A 17,615-nucleotide genomic window follows, 5' to 3' on the forward strand; every position below is an offset into this window, starting at 1 on the left:
AAGACATTATCAGGTAAATAAAAAGTTGGAAGAGTCATTAACAGTAACAGGAGATGATAGAGGAGTTTACTTTAAGAACAGAAGGTTTGTGACAGCTTTATAGATATGGGAAATAGAAAAAAATTCCAAAAACCTAATAAAAAATTCAGAACACACCAGGGAGTATTTGAAGAGAAAGCAGAGGGAAAAGGTGTGTAAAACTACTGTAAGCCTATGGAGACTCCAGGAGCAGGAGATAGATTTTTCAATCTTTCTCTCGCAGCTCTGGCCGGCTCCGGAAGCTAACACTGTGCGCATCTGCAGTGTCAGCTTCCAGCGGAAAAGTGTTTAACTTCTGTGAAAGACTTCTAGAATTTGCCGGGGAAATAACTCGCGGGGACATCGGGTACCGCAACCGCTGTCCCCTTTATACATAGTGGCGATATTCTCATTAAAAATGAAAATATCCCCGGCGATATGGATAGATAATAATCACAGATGGTCCGCGATTATTAGTACACAGACCGCCAAGTCTCCCAAGGTTTTCATTGTTGTTTCAGTGTGAGTAATGTGGCTTAAGGCCTATTATTGATATTGGCATGTACCATGAGAGATTAGCAAATTTCTGATTACCGTTCACGGATAAATTCTGCCATTTCTTTCTGCATTTGCTTCCCCTTTAGCTGTTTCTGGAGAAGCTCTTCAAATCCGGTTACTGTATTGTTACCTTGTGGATCCTTTTTATCTGCCTATAACAAAAAAAAACAGGTTGCATCAATGGGTGAACAATTGTGAAGTGAAATTTTATTATGCATTCATTCCCAGCCAAATGAACAGAATTTCTTAGTCTGATTACCTGCCATGGCTGCAGGTACTTAATATTTATTTTTCCTCTTTCCATGTGGTCTAACGCCAGACACTGTCTGAGGGTTTAATCTACATTTGTGTGAAATACATGTGTGAAACCATTTTAATTTTTCATCAGTTGTTTTTATTATTATTTTAAGGCTTCCGTTTATTTTGTTTATATGTTTAAACTGATTTTCCATATAAGAATCTAGTACCAATAGAAAAAAATAAGCAATTATATTGTTCATTAGAGTATAACTTATGTAAAATGTCACAAAATAATTATATGTTAAATTAGAGATGAGCGGGTCCAGTTCTCTGAGAACGGACCCATGCGAACATAGGAAATCAGAGTACGGCTCTGGTTTTCCCGCCTATGAGCTGTATTCAATTAGAGCGGACCCACAATACTTTTTCGCCTCCCCGGACTTCGCCTGTTTTGTAGGCGGAAAAGTATTGCGCGTTTCCCCGTATTCAATTTGAAGTAGGCGAAAACGGGACCCGGCGAAACTTGACTAGGCGAAAAGTCCTGTCAGATTCGGGGAAATCAGCCTGACGCCCCCCAAAAGATGCTCTGACAGGGGGGTTCCCTATGGATTTGGCTTGCTGATGGTATTTGGTGTTTTTAAACGGACTCAATAGCTGCTAAATAGCGTTTTTTTAATAAGTGGTGCAGAATAGTATTTAGGTTTTTTTTGTTGAAAATAACATCCCAGCAAATTTGGGGTACTTGAAAATGGGAGTCAGCATATTTTAAAGTTGCTAAATTAAAGTTAAAAGAAATTGTGAAAAATCCACCTTCCGCAAGCACCTGCAACCAAAAAAACACATGGGGCATACTTGGGGACCCCCCCAGAGTCAAGAACACTAGTTTTTAACTTTGTACCCCAACATTTTTTTTACGCCCCCAAATTCAAAGTCATTTTTTGGGGTGTCCTTAAGTATTTTTTTAAATTTTTTTGACACATATTACCTTTGGGGGACTGTCTGAAGGCTGCACAGGGATTCCTGCAACGTTGCACCCCAAAACCCCAATTCTGCTATTCATAGGGGAAACTTTTTCTCCTATTACATTGCATTGACTTTCTGCCTAGGCGGAAAGTCTTTCAAAAAGGAATACAGAGTAAAATCAAAACAGGCGAAAATGACGTCATCAGCAAAAAGTTTTCTACAAAAACACGCAGAAACGGCTTTTCGCCTCAAATTGAATACGGGCCTAACTCGGAATCCAAAAGCGGCAAATCTTCATCATCTTGCTTTCGGATTCTCACGGGTTTTGGATTCTATAAAGGTCCTGGTGATCGGCGCCATTTTCATTCCGGCTGTGGAGAGTGCACAGAACAGACATGCTCTGTTCTTCTCTGTTGTTCAAGGGTGCAGTGTTGTCAGGCTAGAACTGCACTACATAAAGTGGGGGGTGCTGCTGTGTCACTGTTGTCCTGTCAATCAAGGGGCTCTGTTCTTCTCTGTTGTTCAAGGGTGCAGTGTTGTAGTTGTTCAAAGGAGCAGTGTTATGGGGCTGCAGTACATAAAGTGGGGGCTGCTGCTGTGTCACTGTTGTCCTGTCAATCAAGAGGCTAGGGCTGCAGTTCATAAAGGGGTGCTGTGTCGTCCAGGAGTGCTCTGTCAATCCAAGGGTGCTCTTCCCCAGTGTAAAAAGAAAATAAAAGTTAAAATTAATAATTATCATTCCACAAAAAATAAAAATATTTTTTTGTGTGCTAGCTACGCTATCATTGTTCAGTGACACCGTCAGCCAGACCGCAGTTTTTCATCCGTGGTAGTGCAGTGTGTTATTCTTTTCTTATTACTAAAACATCTTGTGACACTAAGTGGAAGCGCAGTGTTTTACTCATAAAAAAGCTTGTGACACTAAGTGGTAGTGCAGTATGTTATTCTTTTCTTATTCATAAAAAATATTGTGACACTAAGGGGCATATTCAATTAGAAGCGAAAAGTCATTCCCCCTCCTCTTCCTATGTCATAGTTCGCTGTGTAGCTTTGGATGACAGGGCAAATTCAACATTTCTTGCAGGTGCTGCAATCGGTTACATGCGCCTGCTGAATGGCTAAAATGTCCAGAAATGTTTCACGGCAAAGAGAGCATCTTCTGCATGTCATTTAGAAAAAAAAAAATTGCACCACCAAGTTGATTGCGTTAGAAAAATATAGGACATGTTGGAATTCACCCAGCTGTAACGCTCTCACAATATTGGTGGCGTTATCAGAAATTACAATCCTGAGGAGAGTCCAAAGGGTAAGCCATTTTGCAATGACTTTCCTGAGTTTTTCTAAAAGGTTGTCAGCGGTATGCCTCTTAGTGAAACTGGTGATACACAGAGTAGCCTGTCTCTGAACGAGCTGCTGTTTCTTAGATGTTTCTGCTGCTGTTGGTGCCGCTGAAGGCAATACACACAGTCCAGTGGGGTGTTACAGTCATGTAATCTTGCGTTTGTTCTATTCCGCTTGTCCACATATCTGTGGTTAAGTGGACAGTGGGTACAACGGCATTTTGGAGGACACTAATTCATTTTTTTTTTTTTTTTTTTTTTAACATCCCTGTACAGGCTGGGAATTGCTTTTCTAGTGAAGTGGAATCTAGATGGAATTTGGTAGTGGGGACACAGGACCTCAATTAACTGTCTAAAACCCACTGCATTATTGGCGGATATTGGACGGACATCTAATACCAGAATAGATGTTATGGCGTCAGTGATCCACTGTGCAACTTGGTGACTGCTGTCATACTTGCTCCCCCTTGCAAAGGCTTGTTTAACAGTCAATTGTTTTTTTATACTACTACTAGGATGAAAATCCACTCCCAGGAGCAGCAGAAGGTGTGACGCTCCAGGATTTTTCTGGGGCAAGGACGGATGTGAATGATTTAATATTTTTTGTAAATGCCTCCTCCCTCATAAATTTAATTCAGAATCAAAAAATTAAATTAAATTTACAACTAGTCAACCCTTCCTTTCCCTGCCTTCAACTACATACTGTACATACTCCAACTCCCTCAGGCCTCTTGAATAATAAAAACATTTGTTTCCTGATGTGCCATGTTGGAATTTGAACTGCCACAGCCGCTGAAATCTTCTACATGTGGTTGTTGAATGCCAGATATGTATAGAAATTACATACAGTGCATAAATCTTGCTGAGTTAAACTGAGGCACCTGTTGACAAATAACTTCCAGTAGGCCCGGCCAACATTACGAATGCTGGGAGTTCTAGTTCAGCTGGAGAGCTACAGGCTGCTTTCCTCTGATGTAAACAGCAAGTCTTAGTCCCATTAGCCCTAACAACCTCCCTGAGCACAAAGTAAATGTCTGTTTACAGTGTGTACTAGCAGCACCTCCACAAGTAAGGCTGACCAGGACCATACCCTCCTAAAACCTGACCAGGATCCAACTGAACCACCTCACTTTGGTTTCATGCCAATCGGTGCAGGGTGTTTTAGGTGCTACACACAATTTAACATATACATATAAAAGTTTAGTACAATCTGTGTGCTCCTATATGTAAAAGAAAATTACTAAAAAATCATTTGTCTTGTGTGCAATAAGGTATGCTGGGAGAGTCTTTTTCTGTGATTTTAAACATACCGTATTAAAAATTATATTTGAAACTTAATTTTCAAAAAATGTGTCCACACAATGGAGTCTTCTTTCCCTTTCTTTAAGGTCTTCTTTGTTTGTATATGACAATTGACTCTGTGGTGCACCGCCAACATGATACAATAACTACTGAGGCCTTAAGATAGGGCTTACACACGGATATTGTTGGATATTCTATTTTGTAAATCTTTCGATTTAAATTGATCCATTTCAGTACCACTTTTTATTCTTGTTCACGAACTCACCAGAGAGTTAAGTAATGTTAAATAGCAATGGCATATTTGTTAGTATCATTGCAATACTAAACAAAATATGCCACTACGAATAAGCATCATTGTTAAATGGGGTACTAAATGCAGACTTTTTTTTTTTTTTATTTGACAGAAGATTTGGACTTTAGATCCCCCCCTTCGCCCATCTGTGGAAAATTGTACTTTTTGTGTACTGATTGTACTAAGGGGTCAATTTGTTTAAAAGGGGAGACTACCCTCTTTGAAAGCAGGGTACACCCATGTGTGAGTGGGCAAGTATGTATGTAAAAGTTACATTTCTGGTAGCGCAAAGTAACATTGTCCAGTGACCATGTGTGATCACCAAACAATAACTAGTTGTGAGCCATATAATTTGAAAGAGGGAAACCCGTCTTTCAGATATGTGTGCCCCTGAATTTATGGATGCCAGGTTGGAGGGAGACATTCCCAATCTCTGGACTTTATGATTTTTCTGTAGAGCAGGGTTTACTGTCTGGTGATCACACTGGTCACCAAGCATAGTGAGTAGTGTATGTCCCAGAGTCGCAGGGAGGAGGTAGTCCATGACCCAGCAGGAAGGCGGGGGGGGGGGTTTAGATTTCTGCTCCGCCTTTGGGTGGGGAGATAGAGGGGACTTATAAAGTCCCTCCACTAAAAGTCCCCACCATCTGCCTGCGGAATCTGTATGTAATGCCGCCACTGGAAGCCCAAACCGTCAGGATGCCAACTGGGGCTGGTAAGAACCCTAACCCTCCCGCCCTCAACCCCTCTTAGTGGTGCCTAACTAACCCTAACCTCCCCCCGGTGATGCCTAACCCTAACCTCCCCTTTCCACACCCTAAACTTAAACCCTCCCTGGGGGGTGCCTAACCCTATCCTCCCCCAGTGGCACCTAATCCTAACCCCCCCTTCACCTAGGCTAACCTTAAGTCCCCCCGGGGGTGCCTAAAACTAACCCCCCCCCACGCGGCCAACAGCCAACAGTCCCCGCATACCTTTGTTCGGTGTGCCGGGTATCGGGATTTCAGCGTCTGGCTAAAGATAGGCATTGGTATTTAGATGCCTTACCTTTAGTATAGAGTCGGGCTTCCAGCTTCGGGATTCTGACGTCCGGCATTCCGGACGCCGGTAAATAAACTGCATACCTCTGCTTGCATATCCCCACCAGTCATCCAGACTGGTGGGAAAGATTAATAATAATAAAAAAAATTCCTTAACCTGACCCCCACACAGGGGCGACGAGTCCGTTTTACTGTACCTGCGGATAATGAGAGACTAGATGAGCCCCTTTGTATACAGTACGAGCATGGAGGTAAAATTAGTTTACAACTACTAATGTTATTGTAAGGGTAAGACAGGATTTAAAATATATAAATCTACTTTGATTTATAACATTTACAACTCGTTGCGTATGATAAAACGTGTTGATAAATGAGGTGTGGATTGAAAGTTAGACAGTAAAAATTCGACAATGTCTAGATAGACACCATATGTTCGATAGTCAATAGGTCGACAGGGATAAAAGGTCGACATGTAAGAAGGTTGACAGGTACAAATGGTCAACATGGTCAAAGGGTCGACACATAAATGGTCAACACATGTTTTTGTTTTCTTTTCTAACCCTATTCTTCACCCTAACCCTCCCTTTGGTGCCTAACCCTAACCCTCTTGTAAGTGCCTAACTCTAACAAAAAAAACAACCACCATGTGTTGACCATTTTGGTTTCCACCATTTTTTTGTGTCATCCATTTGTTTCTGTCGACCTTCTTACATGTCGATCTTTTGTCCCTGTGGACCTATTGACTGACTAACATCTGGTGTTTATCTAGACCAGGCATGTCAAACATGCGGCCCGAATAAACATTTTTTAGCGGCCCAACAGTGCAGGCCCAAATATATAATATGCGGCCCACATCCCTCCATGATCGGAGCTCAGCTCCGTTCAGGCAGTATTACTTTATTTAAAGCTGGCAACGCTGGTTTCTGAAACGAACAAAGACTAAAGAAGCCTCTGATCGTTTCAGAGACCAGAGTTCCCAGTGATGCAGCGCGTGGGTGACATCATGACGTCACCCGCGATCAGAGGAGCCTGCGCCTGCCGCTCGGGATCTAATTAGATCCAGTCAGCGGCAGCGTCTATGCGGGATGGTGGGAGAGATGACAGCACAGGTGAGTGGGGCCTGTTCTATACTGGGAGGGGGTACAGCATAAGGGGTACTACTAGGAGCTTTACTGGGACACAACATAAGGTGCACTAATAGGAGCATTACTGGGGGCGCTACCAGGGGCACAGCATAAGGTGCACTACTAGGGGCATTACTGGGGCACTGCATAACGGGCACTGCAAAATGGGCACAACTTCAGGGGGCATTGCATAAGGGGCTCTAATACAGGGGGGAATTGCATAAGGGGCACTACTACAGGGGGCACTACATTGATTTTTATTAATAATAAACCTTTGAAAATTGCATATAAGACTTCTTTTTTTTGCGACCCACACACTCTTAAGCTGGCCACACACTAGAACAACTTGCATCCAACCAGCCAACTTGTTGATTGGTTGGAATGAAAATCTGGTAAGGAATGGGAGTAAATGATGATCAGAAATTGACTCCTAAATGCCAGAAAACAGATGAAAATGGTCGTCAGACAAGTTTGTTAAATGTTTGATTTAAACTATTTGTTTATACAACAGTTTTGGTCCATTTTTCAGCGTCTGGGAGCAAGTTGCTAATTGTATTCCTTACCAGATTTTCATTCCAACCAATCTACTAGTTGGCTGGTTGGACAGATAATCTTTAGATGTGTGGCCAGCTTTAGACCTTGAATATTCGGCCCAGTTGGTATTTTGAGTTTGACATGCCTGATCCAGACATTGTCGACCTTTTTACTGTCGATCTATAGACCGGATCCTGATAAATGGGTCCCTAGATATTAAATTTTGAAACAATTTAGCAGTAGAATTTTACATGTGTAGCCAGATGATTCTGGTCTTAAATGAAGTGCATTCTCCTATCTTTCAGTTCCACACAGAGTTTCTCAATAATTTTATTACATACAATTTCACGCTTATCATAATCCAATCACACAACATATATAGCTCTATTTACAGATATTCTGCAAAATGTGGAATTTGCAAATACTGTATACAGCATAAAGTAATTTTGTGTGGCAAAGCAGAAATGGAACTCAAAGACTCAGGGTCGTAACAGGTTTTTCTGTGCCATGTGTCGGCCACGCCCCCCCTGAGGATGATGTCATGTGAAAGGGGCGTGGACAGCAACCCCAGTAATTACAGGTCTGACCGGAGCATCCTCAGGATGCTCTAGGGTGCTGTAAGAGCTGCAGGATTCCGTTCCTAGTGGCAGCGAAGCAGCGATTCTGGCTGCAGGGTGCTGTTACTGGCATCCTGCTAGACAGATGCAGGGGCCCTTAGAGAGCGGCAGTGCCGCCCACTGGGAACTGCACTCTGTGTGGCGGCAGCGCTAGCAACTTCTCTTCAAAATGTTCTTTTTCAACACTAGATTTTACTCATGCAAAAATTCAACGTGACTGCACTGATCTCTGACTGGAATTAGAATCCTGTGCCAAAGTTAATGTATAAGCATTTTTTTCAAGGGTAAGCAGAAAATTCTTGCATAAAAAGGCAACATCTCAGAGGAGTCCACATTATACAGTTGACAGAAAGTCAGCGACATGCCTGTCGGGTGCCTATTTGCATGTCATTACCTAACTATTGTCTGCAGCTTATATTTGTCTGAAATGCTAATTCTAAATATTAATTGGAACTCTTTAGCTCCACTTTATTCCCATTTCTCTCAAAACACCACTTTCATATTTCAACAGAAACCTCTGAAGACCCCGTGCAGTTCCAGTTAGACTGTTGATGCAGCTCTCGTGTGAGATGTGGCTTTCCACATACTGTTCCCTAAACGATAGACCTGGAAGTACTTCCGCACACAATTAACTTCTAAATGATTATAACAATTTTTTATTTTTTTTGTTAACATTTCAAGAAACAAAACTGCCCTTGTGGATATTTTTTATCAAAACCCAATACGACTGTAAAAACCGTACTAATTTACTCGTTTGGTGTTATTATATGCATTTTATTCTGACATAATATATACAGATGGGGAAGAGAATATAGCCGCAAACAACTCACAATGGCACTGAACGGATTTTCAAATGAACGACTATTTTGAGTTATATAAAGCTGGACTAATTAGAGTTCTGTCATAAGATGGCACAGGTTCTCTGCTCAACTCTTACACTTGTGTGCACTAGTCACTGCAATAAACATCACTCCACCTGTACACATAGCTTTATTTTGTTATACTTTATTTAAATTTAAAACACATACTAATAGGTTTCATTTGCTTTCTATAATGACAAACAAATTACTATATGTAATTTAGCATAATAACTTATTAAATCCGTTTCACATATTTACAGAGGTGTGAACCACTGTTCTCCCCTCTCATCTGATGTGAATGCCTGCACATGCTATTTAACTCATACCTATCAACATCATAAAAATAAGAGTCAGGTTATTAGGGTCCTGGGCATATTATAGCATGTGTAGCCATGCCCCAAGGGAGCAGAATTAGCACATCTGTAGAGCTAGGCTGCTCCCAACCTCCATGTCTTACTTTCAAATCTCCCTTAAACTGGGGTACACACCTTTGGCACCCAGTCGCTACTACAAACATGTCTCACAAACTCGCTCATACCATGATGTACATGTCAATCCCAGAACAGACACCTCAAATTGGGACAACCCCACTGAAATTGGAACAGTTTGTACTACGTGTAGTTTTTTTTACAGAACTACACATAGTTAAGTAATTAAAAAAATTCATGCCACACTTCTGTGTAGATCCCAAATTAGGCATCATACTTATGCTAATTTGGGAGCATAGTAGCCTGAAAGAAAAATTAAACTTTGTGAGTAAAACATTTTGGTAAGAAAACAAAAGGAAGGTCCTGGGAAAACACTTTCAGAGGCACAAAAACTGAATCCATTTTGAGGACTACATATTGTCAGATAGGCTTTACATTACATTATATTATAGGGAGCCAATAACAATGACAGTAATAAATGGGATCTCAGCATACTAAGATTTGATCCCAACTAGTGATTAAAGGGTTGTATAGCGCTAAGATACTGAATACAACAATATAAAAATAGTGATAATGATCCTGCATACAGCTTGATGAAGGTGAATTAAATATATTATATTAAATATTATATTAAAAATGTAATAAGGGAACATTAATAATACAAAATATCAACATATTATATAAAGCTAATAAGACAAAAATCACTGGTATTCAGGCAAAGTCTGACACTTATGGTGTATTGGGCCACTACTAAATCCAAATAAGTGGAAACCAATGATAATAGGTAAGTATATGATAGATGTTAAAATAAATCCAGGTCATTTACAGAAAGCAGATGTTTATATTACCAGCTTGTTAGAAAGGCGAGTCTCTCCGGGCCTTAGCAAGGAAGCTCGCAGAAGATGGTAGCTGGTGGTAGTAAATACTGGATATCCAAATTACTGTTATGAATTCTGGTTCATTTGAGGGTGGATAAGTGGCCCTAAAGAAGTTGTGGGATCACCTCCACAACGAAATGCATCAAGCACTTTTTCAAATGGACACCTTTTCATTTTGGCCACTCTGTTCTAGGACACTGCTGGTTATAAGATTCGTTCCCATTTCTGGTACATAAAGCACATCTTTAATTTCTGATACTTTAATCCTAGACCTAACTTTCAAGTGTTCTTTAACTGTAGCTACTTTTGTAACTGTAAGCACTTGATTGCCAATCCCTCTAATTGTGATATGGTCACATTTGGTTAACTTGCTGAATCATTACTCATTGCAGCTGAAATGCCTTGTTGCACCTGAATCGGTATACCAACAATCTTTTCTGTGGTTAACTGTAACACTCAGGGCCAGTGGCGGATTTTACCTAGGGGCTACACGTCTTAAATTAATTCTTCTCATGAGACCATCTTGGTATGCTGTCTGCAGTGCTGTCTACATGTCATTTGTTGACTCATTCCCATGTATAACATAGTACACATGTTGCTCTACACTAAAGCCTTTAGTACCCATGTCTCTCTCTATATCATCTGGGCTTGGATTTGCACCTAGATCTACTATGACCTTCCACAACCATTAACACTTCAAATGCATTTCCATAGCAAACTTTTATGTTGGATTGTTTTCTGCACCTTTCTGCTTGATAAACCCCATTATGGGTGTAGCTCCTGTGTATATGCTCCTGATAGACTTATCAATGCAGCTTCTGTGCACTAATCAGCTGCTGTGCTGACACAGTGCGCTGGAAACACTCTGTGCTGTCCTCACTCTGTGTCTTGCATGTGCCCGAGATGGCACATGTGTGCTGCTGTGGGCATTCTAGTAGCATGGAGCCAGTGGGCTTAATACCAATTAATTAAATGATGCCAGGGCCTATAACCTGTTGGAATATGTGCGTACAGATTTGTAGGTGAAGCAGAGTTTCATTTTTTTAAGGGCAGTGGATGTCCTTAGACAACTAACAGCCTAACTGCTTAACCAATGGAGTGGTTTTATTGGCGTTATGTGAGATACAACCATATTCACGGTCATACACTGGTTTGGAGCAGGGTGATATGCAACTCACTACCAGGTTAGTGTATCTGTTAACAGAGTAGCTGTACAGAGATTCTGGAATGTGTTTTGGGTGGCGGTAATATCACGATCTCTCTTAGGCTAAGTGGGAGACTACAATCTCCCACTGTGACACTCAGCACAGTGACAAGATGGCGTCACACATGTGCAGTAGCTAAGCCCCGGTGGCCATCTTAGAATATGGAATGAAACCTGCATGGAGACAGAAAATGGAGTATGCACAGTAGTGCTCTCCACTTTCAACAGTCTGAACTGTAGGGTAGAGGTTAGCATCTGGCTAAACGCTAGCCCCGATTTCAGAATCATTGGATACTACAGACAATATTATTCCTCAGTTTAATTAGAAATCTGTTTTTGGATTTCACTTGGAGGTCAAACAGTGGGTCTTACAGTTACATGTGGCAATGTAGTTTGAAATAATTACAGCATATGATGAAACATCAGTGAATGGATAGAAACATCTATATTTCTCCTCTGGTAAACTAAGTGCACATATGATGTGTGTATTGTATACTCAATCCACCACCAGACTAAAATGAGTATTACAGTACAGTTGCCACACATACAGACAATGATTGTTATTGACAGTCAGGAGCACAGAACAGCTAACAGCATCTGCCGATCATCAGCATGCAGGGAGGATGGTCTCTACAGCAGCAACAGGTACCATGGTAAGTGCAGATAAAAATGCATCAAATATAGCAAATCAGACAACATGCAGTCATTGAGTCTGGTTAATTGACTTATATTAAACACTAGCTGGGATACCCGGTGTTGTCCGGGTTGAAGACTGGACCCTGAGGTATACCTGCAGTATTTATTTGTTTACATTGTCCTCACCTATAACCCCATTCTACTGATTCTGAAAAAAATCTCAGTGTTTGCTAACATGCATGCAAAGTGCAAACAGTGGCGTAACTACCGTGGGTGCAAGGGGTGTGGCTGCTTTGGTGTCCAAGCTGACTCTGTGGCCCGTTGAGAGAAAGTCTATCAGCAGACTGACGGCTCCTGATTGGCTCACGACCGGTGCCAGATTCATAATGTACAAAGGTGCACCTGAGAGGACCGCTCCAGATGACAATAAACAATAGATGATATTAAAAATAATAAATAAAAATAAAACCAATAGCAGCCAGTATTATCAAAGGTTCTATCATCCGTTCAGAACCAAAATAGAAGTTTATATAGTACAAGAATTAGGATAAAATGATGATGCTCACATCAAGGTTAAACAATAACTTAAAAAAAAACAACTTAAAAAATGTATGTATATATCATATGTAAATCGATATCACCTTTAATTAAGAATGGAAAAATAATAAAAACCAATAATAAATATATATATATTTATTTATTAACAGTTTCTTATATAGCGCAGCAAATTCCGTCGCGCTTTACAATTTGAATCAACATTAACATTATACTAGGTTGTAAAAGACATATATACATACATAAGAGACATACATAAGGGTAAGAGGGCCCTGCTCGCAAGCTTACAATCTATAGGGAAATAGGTGTTGATACACAAGGATAGGTGCTACATATTGGAAATTGGTCCAGCCCAATTGCAGATGTTCTTGGTGGGCTGTATATAGAAGAACAATTACCCTTAAATTATAAGGAAAATAGATATTATTTAGAGGTAGAAGACACACATACCGGGGTGTTATGCACCGGGACCCCTTGACCACCGGACCCTGAGGACTTTCGGAAATCATATCAAGGGGGATAGGAAAATATGGTCCCAATGCATGGATATCCTTACCTATCCCTCTTGATACGATTTCCGGAAGTCCTCAGGGTCCAGCGGTCAAGGTCTCCCACAGTCAGATTCAAATTGCGCTGGTGCTGTCTGTCCATGTCTGCCGCTACCTGCCGGTGTACCAGCTGTAATTAGCCGGCATCCCGGCACCAAATCCACACCTGCTGGCTGCTGATGGCACACAGGGGGAGGTGAGAGGCTGCTGGAGGGACACAGGGAGGTGAGTTGCTGGGAGGGCATTATTGTGTGGCATAATGTGTAAGAGGCACTGCCACTGTGTGGAATAATGTGTTATATGGGTAACTACTACTATGTGGCATAATCTGTGCGGTGTAAGGGGAATTACTGTGTGGCATAATGTATAAGGGGCACTACTACTGTGTGGCATAATGTGTATAAGGAGTAATATTGTGTGGCAAAACCTGAATGGTCTCTGTGTGGGGGGCAAATTATGTGTTTTTTTTACCTCTGGGGGGCCTTTTACGATTTTGCTATGTGGCCCCTAAAGTTCTAGTTACGCCCTTGCATGCAAACACAGAAGGATGATTAATATATATGGGGCACTATTTATCAACACTATTTTTACTAAAATAATGTGAAAAAGGGTGTTTTCACACCCTTTTCACATTATTTTAGTATCACCTATAGTTATTACAGGGCATTTGGAGTAGAATTCGTAAAATTCTACTCCAACCCCTAAGTATCACTTATTTTTAGTAAAGCAGATCGCATTTCCCATAACTGTAATGGGAAATGTGATCCGACCAGAGTTACTAAAAATAAAATGTGAAAAAATACCGGGGGAAGCCCTGTGATAATAACGCGACCTGGAGGTGGCGTTATCCAGGGTCTCCCCTGGTTACTGGCCTCCTGCTCTAATGGGGACAGCAAAGCCGGGAGTCGGTCCCAGTAATCAGCTGTGTGGTCTAAATAGACCGCAAGCTGATTATTGTAAAAAAAAGAAAAAAAAATGTACTTACCTGACTCCAGGGAACGGTGATCGGGCCTCCAGTGATGACTCCCCTCCGATCAGCTGGTCTCCCATAGTGCACTGCTGCCCGGTCATCAGGTGATCGGGCCCCAGTGCAGTATGGGAGATCACCTGACCGGAGGAATGGAGAACATCACCGGAGGCCCGGAGCATGCAGGTAAGTGCTATTAAGGGAGGGGGGGTTGCAGGGGCGGGACTTAGCGCCGGGGGGGAATAGCAGCGGCGACCTGTCAGCCCATGCGTGGGCACTTAATCACGGTATTTTTTGCGAAAATACCGTGATAAGGCTCCAAAGGGGATTTGCAGGGTCAGAGCTTTATCGCAAGCTCTGTCCCTGTAAGGGATTTGTAGTAAATCCCTGTGATATTGCCTGAATTCGCAATGCGAATTCACTCGGTAATATCACACTACAATCTGCATTCAATATGCGGATTGTAGTAAATAGAGCCCAGAACCACTTAAAAATGAACTAACTCTGGATATTAGTCAAAGTTTGGTCAGCCTGTGAAAGTAAAAAATATGAGATATGGTAAGAACTTACCTTTGTTATCTCTATTTCTACGAAGTCCATAGGGTTCCACAGGATACCTTGGGGTATAGGTGTGACGTCAGTCATCGGGCACCATAGAGTTAAGCTTTCAGCCTCCCAGGATGCACTAGGGTCCCCCTCCTATACCCCGCCCCCGAGCCAAGGCACCTCAGTTAGTTACCAAGCCATAGGCCGGAGGAGGAGAAGGAAGAGAGGGAAAGAAGATCTGGATACACACAAGAATCACACCCTCACCAGAAGGAGACGGGAAAACCGGTGACCAGACCAAAGCCCATCTGCAGCACAGGTGCGACAGGGCGGGAGTCCTGTGGAACCCTATGGACTTCGTAGAAATAGAGATAACAAAGGTAAGTTCTTACCATATCTCATATTTTCTACTTCAGGGTCCATAGGGTATCCACAGGATACCTTGGGGATGTCCCAAAGCAGTATCCTTTAAGGGTGGGGACGCTCCTGTGCTGAAAGGAGAATCCGCTGCCCGAAGGAAGCATCCTGAGAGGCGAAGGTGTCAAACCTGTAATACCTCACGAAGGTATGGACAGAGGACCACGTAGCAGCCTTGCAGATCTGGACTGCAGAGGCACCACGTCGAGCTGCCCACGAAGGACCCACAGACCTAGTGGAATGAGCCTTCACAGAAGGAGGAACCGGCAGACCTTCATGAAGATAAGCTTCAGAAATAGCCATACGGATCCAGGCTGCCAAAGTTTGCTTTGAAGCAGGTCAACCCTTTTTACGGAAGCCATAAAGGACAAACAAGGCGTCCGACTTCCTAAACGAAGAAGTGCGGTCAACATAAGTCCTTAAGGCCCGCACAACATCCAAAGTGGCCTCACCCACTGAAAGACCAGGTGAGTTAAAGGCCGGAACAACTATTTCCTCGTTAACATGAAACTAGGAAACAACCTTGGGAAGAAATTCAGGCAGAGTGCGGAGCACTGCCCTGTTCCCATGAAAAATCAAGAAAGGGGGTCTACAAGAAAGAGCCCCTAAATCAGAAACACGTCTGGCCGAAGCTATGGCAAGAAGGAAAACAGTCTTAGCTGTTAGCCATTTAAGATCCACTGAGCCCAGTGGTTCAAACGGCGGTCCCTGAAGAGCCCTCAGGACCACAGCCAAATCCCAAGGCGCCACGGGTGGAACAAAGGGCGGCTGAATGCGGAGAACACCTTGCATAAAGGTGCGCACATCCGGGATTGTAGCAATCCTATGGTGAAACCAGACAGACAGGGCCGAAACCTGTACCTTCAAAGAAGCAAGGCGAAGCCCATGATCTAGTCCCGCTTGTAGGAAGGCGAGTATCCTAGACAGACGAAACTCCCACGGTGCATAACCTCTCGGTCGACACCACTGGAAGAACGTATGCCACACGCGATGGTATATTCTCGCGGAAGACGGTTTCCGAGCTCGTAACATGGTACGCACAACAGAGCTGGAAAACCCCCTGGACCTCAACATGGCTGTCTCAACAGCCACGCCGTCAAAGACAGCCGAGTCAGGTCCGGGTGAAGACAAGGACCCTGCGACAGAAGGTCCGGTCGTAGCGGCAACCGCAGAGGACTGTCCACGGACAGACCCTGAAGGTCTGAGAACCAGTGCCGTCTGGGCCACACGGGAGCTATCAACAGGAGCGTCCCTCCTTCCTGTTTGAATTTCCGGATTACCCATGGAAGAAGGGAAACCGGAGGAAACAGGTATGCGAACCGGAACGTCCACCGGACGGACAGAGCATCCACCAGAGACGCCTCTTCGTCTCTTGTGCGAGACCCGTACACCGGCAACTTGTTGTTGTGCCAGGACGCCATGAGATCGATCTCTGGAAGACCCCACCTGTCCACCAGCAGTTGAAAAACGTCCGGGTGCAGGGACCATTCCCCCGGATGAACGTCCTGGCGACTTAGAAAGTCTGCCTCCCAATTTAGCACTCCCGGGATGAAGACCGCTGATATGGCCGGAAGATTGCGCTCCGCCCATACCAGGATCCGAGACAACTCTACGAGAGCCGCCCGACTTCGGGTTCCTCCTTGCCTGTTTATGTAGGCCACGGTGGTAGCGTTGTCCGACTGGACTTGCACCGGGCGACCCTGGAGAACCCGATGTGCCTGCTGGAGAGCATTGAAGACCGCACGGAGTTCCAAGATATTTATTGGAAGCTCCGCTTCTGTCGGCGTCCACCTGCCCTGGAACAAGTGTGGACCCAAAACTGCTCCCCAGCCCCGAAGACTGGCGTCTGTTGTCAACAGGACCCAATTTGGTACCCAGAACGGACGTCCCTTGCTGAGATGGGTCGTCTGCAACCACCAGGCAAGGGACAGGCGAACCTCCGGGGTGAGCACTATCGTCTGGGACTTTAGAGACTGAGGCAGCCCGTTCCACTTGGACAGGATCAGGTGCTGCAGAGGTCTGGAGTGAAACTGGGCATATTCCACCATGTCGAACACAGACACCATGGAGCCCAGTAACCTCATCGCCGAGTGTAGACACACCCGGCGGCTGTGCAGACAACTGCGCACCCTCGACTGTAAAGCAGAGATCTTTTCCCCGTCACAAAGATCCTTTGCTGTCCAGAGTCCAATAAGGCTCCGAGGTGCAGAATCTGCCGAGACGGGATTAGAGTGGACTTCTGCCAGTTTATTAACCAGCTGTGCCGTTGCAGTAGCGCAATGGTCAGGTCCAAGTGGCGTAGAAGGAGCTCTGGAGATCCTGCCACTAATAAAAGGTCGTCCAAGTACGGCAACATGCGGACTCCCTGCAGCCGCAGAGAAGCCGCCATGACCGCCATCACCTTGGTGAACACACGCGGTGCTGTCGCCAGGCCAAAAGGTAACGCCCGAAACTGAAAGTGGTCGCTGCGGATTGCAAACCTGAGGAACTGTTGATGGCACAAAAGAATAGGGACATGTAGGTAAACGTCCTGTATGTCCAATGACAC

General features: G+C 43.6%; 1 protein-coding gene across 6 annotated transcripts in view; it reads right to left on the reverse strand.

The window, feature by feature from the left end:
* Positions 1-17,615, reverse strand: part of GAS7 (growth arrest specific 7) — a 473,968-nt gene that overhangs the window by 57,334 nt on the left and 399,019 nt on the right. For all 6 annotated transcript variants that reach the window (XM_088482672.1, XM_088482667.1, XM_088482671.1 and 3 more), the window contains one exon: positions 613-728. In XM_088482672.1, the coding sequence (XP_088338798.1) occupies positions 613-728 (116 nt within the window). The remainder of the gene's footprint in view (positions 1-612; positions 729-17,615) is intronic.

Source organism: Taudactylus pleione, unplaced genomic scaffold (assembly GCF_031769625.1).
Source record: "Taudactylus pleione unplaced genomic scaffold, aTauple2 ptg000290l, whole genome shotgun sequence".
NCBI classification, from domain to species: domain Eukaryota; kingdom Metazoa; phylum Chordata; class Amphibia; order Anura; family Myobatrachidae; genus Taudactylus; species Taudactylus pleione.